The 6000-nt window shown below is 35.4% G+C and overlaps 2 protein-coding genes and 1 non-coding gene across 3 annotated transcripts in view; 2 read left to right on the top strand and 1 right to left on the bottom strand.

The window, feature by feature from the left end:
* Positions 677–749, top strand: TRNAK-CUU. The gene has a single exon. It is a non-coding gene; the product is annotated as a tRNA-Lys (tRNA).
* Positions 3360–4276, top strand: LOC105174448 (metallothionein-like protein type 2). Its single transcript, XM_011096556.2, has 3 exons — positions 3360–3519; positions 3665–3751; positions 3856–4276. Exons 1-3 carry the CDS (start codon positions 3455–3457, stop codon positions 3947–3949), a joined length of 246 nt encoding a protein of 81 aa, XP_011094858.1. The 5' UTR covers positions 3360–3454; the 3' UTR covers positions 3950–4276.
* Positions 4720–6000, bottom strand: part of LOC105174449 (kinesin-like protein KIN-10B) — a gene marked incomplete in the record, with an annotated part of 4102 nt that continues 2821 nt past the window's right edge. The window contains 7 exon segments of the mRNA XM_020697686.1: positions 4720–4956; positions 5033–5071; positions 5164–5226; positions 5335–5356; positions 5463–5509; positions 5592–5860; positions 5941–5997. Of these exon segments, the coding sequence (XP_020553345.1) occupies positions 4894–4956; positions 5033–5071; positions 5164–5226; positions 5335–5356; positions 5463–5509; positions 5592–5860; positions 5941–5997 (560 nt within the window).

A 6000-nucleotide genomic window follows, 5' to 3' on the forward strand; every position in this document is an offset into this window, starting at 1 on the left:
ACTCACTGATTGTAACCTTTGATTTAATGCCCTTGGAATCGAATACTTAGTTTCAATATCTCGTTTTTAATGTTAATTAAGAAAATAAAGAGAGCTATAGTTACTATTTGACCCGATTGTAAATAATTTGAGTCAAATCGGAAATATGTATTATAGTTTAAATTTGTCCAAATTATTATCAAATTTAAAGTATTGTGTTTGAGTTTAATTTGATTATTAAAAGCACGATTGAATTCATATGATAAAAGTATGATGATTTATGTTTGTATTTAATTTGATTAAAAAATTAAATTCAAACAAACTTTTATTGTTGATTTTAATTGGGTATCAAATAATTTGATTTAATTTTCAATTCTATAGTAATGTATTAATTGGATCAGTGAGGCCTGTGTCGGTTTGAAGGAAGCCCAGTAGAGCTTCATCATCTTTCTGAGGCCCATATAACCTTCCAGGGCTAGATCTGTATGAGTAATGACTGAAAGATTGTTGGGCTAAGCCTACTAAAAAGAAGTTTGCGGGGTATGTTTTTATAGGGATGATTGTGAATATTATGAGACTGAAATTTTGTAATCCATCCCGCCTGCTTGCCTAGGGCCCAAATGCTCAGTGGATTGTAGGATTGAAAAGGTCTTTGATTCTCTATGAAATAAATTATTTACAACATAATATAACAAAAGCCCGTCTAGCTCAGTCGGTAGAGCGCAAGGCTCTTAACCTTGTGGTCGTGGGTTCGAGCCCCACGGTGGGCGTTCGAATGTTTTGGTTTTGCCTGCAATCCTTTCCAACTTCTAGATCTGCTTTCTTTTGATTTAAATTATAATTCTGAGTAGCTTTTGAAATACCGAGTGAGATTGGGTCCTCCTCACCTCCCCTGCACTCCCACCTCTATTTATCTATATTATTATGAGTTGAGAAGAGAATAACATTTGTATTCGCTTCTTTTTCTGACGGAAGAAAAGAAAAAAGTGATTGATTCTGCAATGAGAAAATGGTGGTGCATTGGGCATATATGGATGCATGTGTGCATTTGAATTCACCACATATGTAACTAACCCTCTATCTTATACAAAAATTAAATTAGAAAAAACCTAACACAAAAGAAGAGGAAAGGACAATGACAAACCGAGCGACGAGCAGTAGTAGTACCCTATCCTGCCATCCCAATCAAACTATTCATTCGGTGAGTACATTTGCTGAATGATTAATGTATAATTTAAAAAAATTGATGAATTACATAATAAGTTTGATACACATATTTTGTAATTGATTTAATTTGATCAAACTTAACTTAAAAGATGTGTAAATACATTTAAGTCATATTGTTGGGCACATGAAAAAAGAGATTCCCCATCCACACCAGACGGAGGAAGTTTATTTATGCCCCACCCCCACCCCCACCTGAATTCATCCATCATCCCTCACAAAAAGTAAGTAGAAGCTACGTACCATTTCTCTCTATCTTTTTCTATTCTTCAGTCTTTCAATTCATGCTATGTCACTTCATTGGTGAAGCAAAGATTGAACACCCCATGTGGTGCCTGCCTTTCTCATATATATATATATATATATATATATATGTAAGGACATGCATGCATGCATGCATGCAAGTTGTTGAGATTTGGATTTCCCATGAGCTCATCATCATCATCATCAACAACAACAAATATTAATTAATGCATATCTCCCAATGAATTAATTACCACCATGCTTTTTCTACCTAATCATCTCTTCAATCATCATGCTGTAGCTATAAATATATAAAAAGACATGAATTGTTTATTAGTTTGGGATATTGGGGGGGTTAAATAGTGAAAATTACATATGCTTATACGTATAATTCTTGCAAGTGGTGGGAAATGAGAGAATAATTTGATCATGTCATGAGAATGCACTAATATATTTTTGAGTATCAAGTATTATTGATTCCTTCATGCATATCACCTAAATTAATCACTTCATAATAAATTAAGCTTTATAATTGTGAAAATTAAGGCGATGTTATATGTCTGATCTCTGATGGGGTAAAGGTATAAAAGGACATAAACAACCCTCCTAGAAGGACAAAGTAATAAAACTGGATATGATCGTGTGTATCTGAGGGTTTGTTCGGTTCTAACACGACTTGTCCCGACCCGAAAACCCATAATAACAACTGTTGATTGTTGGTAGCATAATTGGCTAGGATTCAACCACATATGGACATTTGGATGACTTAATTGTACTCTTTATTCCTCATACTTTTGTCACCTGTCGGAGATCCTAGAGGACTTTAAGTCGGAACAATAATACTTGTAATTAAGAAAGCGCCTTTCTTTTGATCTCTTCTATCAAATATTTGGTAAGAAATGAGTAGTTTAACAGTATGATAGTAAATGAAAGAGGAGGATGAGGTAAGAATACAGTTAAGATGCATAAACACACATTTCCTACATCATCACATCCATCTCAATCTCTGTGTCCTGCTGCTTTCCTACGGTTCATGATTAACACCAAATCATATTCATATTCCTTAATCAACAGAAATTCAACACCACTTACCTTGTTTTTAGCGTAATAAGTCAATTTCCCAGCAAATAGAATTTCATCCTACAAAATTAACATTGATTAATTAGCATTATTAATGGACATATTGATGTAAAAGATAGTTTAATAATTTTTTTTTCTTTTTTATAAAAAGCTCTTATCACAGAAATATTTTAATAAATTAAGCAATATATCAAATCGATCAATATATTAATATATATAACAAAAAACAGAGTTGTAATAAACTCACAAAGAAAAATGCCTAAACTTTCGTATAATTATGATATAATAGTGTTCTGTTGAGATGTCAAATTATCATTTTATATGTATTTTTACATTAATAAAAAAAAATAATTTTGAACCAAAAACACTGGAAGAAGTATACAAATAAAAATTATTATCATATCTATACAACTAAAATTTATAATCTTCTAATTATAAGACTGTAATCTTCCCGTTTAAACAAAATCTTGCATGTTTTTCCCATTTAAACAAAATCTTGCATAATTTTCCAAGCAAGCAATTGGATGGTGGAAAATATCTCTAAGATGAGCGCAGAGAGAGAGAGAGAGAGGGAGAGAGAGAGAGAGAGAGAGAGAGAGAGAGAGAGAGAGAGAATCCAGTGGAGCTCCTGCATTCCCAGAAAATGCACTAATTTTTTAATCGAAAGAAATCTCCCATAATTAAGTTATTTACTTTTTCAACTGATTAGGACGTGGACTGATTGACGGTACCGATGTGGGTCCACGTGGGGCATAATCCGTTCCACCAGATCTCTCCACGTGTACGGGTGATGTCCACCATCACTCATCCCACTTCACTATAAATTGGACGCCATGGCTACATCCTCTACACCAAGAGCGTTTTGTGAGTGTTTGATCTTATTTAACTACTCCGAAGAATCCATTTTTACAAGAGAAAGTTTAAGAAAATGTCTTGCTGTGGAGGAAACTGTGGCTGCGGCTCTGCCTGCAAGTGTGGCAATGGCTGCGGAGGGTAATTCGTTCGATTTTCTCCTCTCTTTTTGGCTGCCGATCGACTTTATTTCTTTATGTTTTTCGAATTATTGCATTTGAAAAAGGAAGCTACGATTGATATAATCTGTCAGCTACGGGAATTATGAATATGATGACTTGTGCAGGTGCAAGATGTACCCGGACTTGAGCTACTCGGAGGCCGCCGGCGCCGCCAACGTGAGACTCGTCCTCGGCGTTGCTCCTCAGAAGACGTATTCGTCCATTTCAATTTTTCATGTTTTTCTTAAAATACTTTTGGTTGGGAAGAAAGGAAAACGGTTTACTCAATGGTTTAACTCTTAACGATATTATGCAGATATTTTGAGGAATCAGAGACAGTGATGGGTGCTGCAGAGAACGGCTGCAAGTGCGGAGGTAACTGCACCTGCGACCCATGCAATTGCAAGTGAATAGGGCTCTGAAGCAGAGATGAAGAAGAAGATTGGTGCTAATAATAATATATAGGAAGTTTGAGTCTGTGTCTAAGAGGCCAAAATTATGTGAATCGTTTATCCTCTGATGATGATAGTGAAGTCTCAAAAGTGTCCTCTTGTAATAAAAGTAGGGTGGGCATATGGTGTGGGTTTGAAATGATTGCTTTGTGTGTTTGGAGTCTGCTTCTCTGTACGGTACCATATAAAAAATGGGTCAGTAATGTATTAACATCTCTGCTGTTGCTTCTGCTTGTTGGAGTCCTGATGAAATATTTGGGGGAAGTTCCTCTCCTTTCTTCTGTCTCTGCTCTTTAGTTATTCTAATGTTCCCCGTTTTTCATTTTTAGTCTTTTTTCTTACACCAAGATTTCTATAATGGATCATCATTATTGATTCTTGAATTGACGTAGTTTTGCCGCACTCTCCTGGAGTAACAAATTCTTCCATCCAAGAATTTATCTACTATGACTTTTTGCGGATAATCTTTGGGGGTTAATGATGGGTTGGACTTGGTGGCAATTGATTGAATAACATATTGCCACGTGTCAAGTCACTCCAAATTATGAATTATTGCACTTTACATATTGTAGTTATAGCGATAGGTTCATCATTTGATTAATAACTTTAGCTTAAATAAAAAATTTTACAGTGATGAGGAAAATATTTTATGACATACAAGAAAAAAATATCTGTAATAGTTTTGTCATTTGCGTTTTCTCTCAACGAAAAGAAACACTCAACTTATATTTTACTAAAGTTAACATATAATTTGTTAGTAGTTCCAATAATAAAAAGATAGAATATTTGTTAAGTATGAAATGCAAATCGCATATTGGGTAATAGTACAATACAACAAACAGTGGTCCAAAGAGAGAACCATATGAGTAGGAAGAGAACAAACTATGACAAAATGAACACAACTAGGGGTTGTTCACGAATTTTTCTAATATTCCTCTTGCAGCTCTTCCAAACATGTTGTGCACCTATAGAACGAATTTCATCCATCAGTTTTAATTTAGAGCTAACTGTTCATTGCGAAATTCACATTTTATACTTTACCTGCTTCAGTGAAAGGCCGGTCTTCTCCAGATCACTTAGCTGCAATCATCCCAAGAATGAAAATTTAGTAAATTTCAGCGTCATTCCCAACATGGAGTGTAAGTACATATCATCAATTTGATGTTTCTTACGGATTTCAGAGGGCTCGTCTCCCTTAGTTCAATAATATACTCGGCTATCTTCTGTCCAATTCCCTGGATGAGTTGAATCAACAATTACAAGTTAACAAACAAGCACAATTCAGGATTTGTATCCTTGATGTACGGCAATCCGATCCTTTTATAAGAATCAGTAAATGTTACCTTTAGCTCCAGAAGCTCCTCCCTGGTATATGCAGTAGCATGGGCATGAAAATGGCTTTCAATACAAGTGATGAATGACCAAAGATACAATACCGCATGAAACGACAATATGACTATAAAGGAGTTACCTGCTTGCTGTATTCAAGAATTCGATGTACTCTTGGACAAGAGAGCTCTGTATATCAAACCCATCACATTCATCAGAATGGACAACAGAGCTGATTCCTTGAATCACAAGATAAAAAATAGGCTCATACCTTTAAGCTAGAACTCCGAGCAGTAAACTTATCAAGTGGGGTGCCTAACTCTTGGAAGTTATTTTCTCGACCATCTGATATGGTGTGCAACTTAGGAGTCTTTGGATCTGAAGGAATAAAATGTGATTTTCCAGTGTTGACGTCAATAGGAGAAAGGACTTTTCTTTGGGGACTCTGAAGCTCTTTAATTTCCTTGTTTACTGGTAACAGGGTACCAGCATCGCCACATTTACTTATTCCTGCTTCCTCCTCTCCAGACAATGATTCATCTGAAGAACAAACTGATCTTTTCACATGCTAGGACAATAGTTTAATCTTTTGGAGATAAGAATGAATTGAGGTATTGTACCAGGAATAGCTGAATTTGGTTGTGATGCATTGGCAGAAGGTGGGGCGACAGACCTCTCTA

The sequence above is a fragment of the Sesamum indicum genome, linkage group LG11 (genome assembly GCF_000512975.1).
Source record: "Sesamum indicum cultivar Zhongzhi No. 13 linkage group LG11, S_indicum_v1.0, whole genome shotgun sequence".
Classification (NCBI taxonomy): Eukaryota; Viridiplantae; Streptophyta; class Magnoliopsida; order Lamiales; family Pedaliaceae; genus Sesamum; species Sesamum indicum.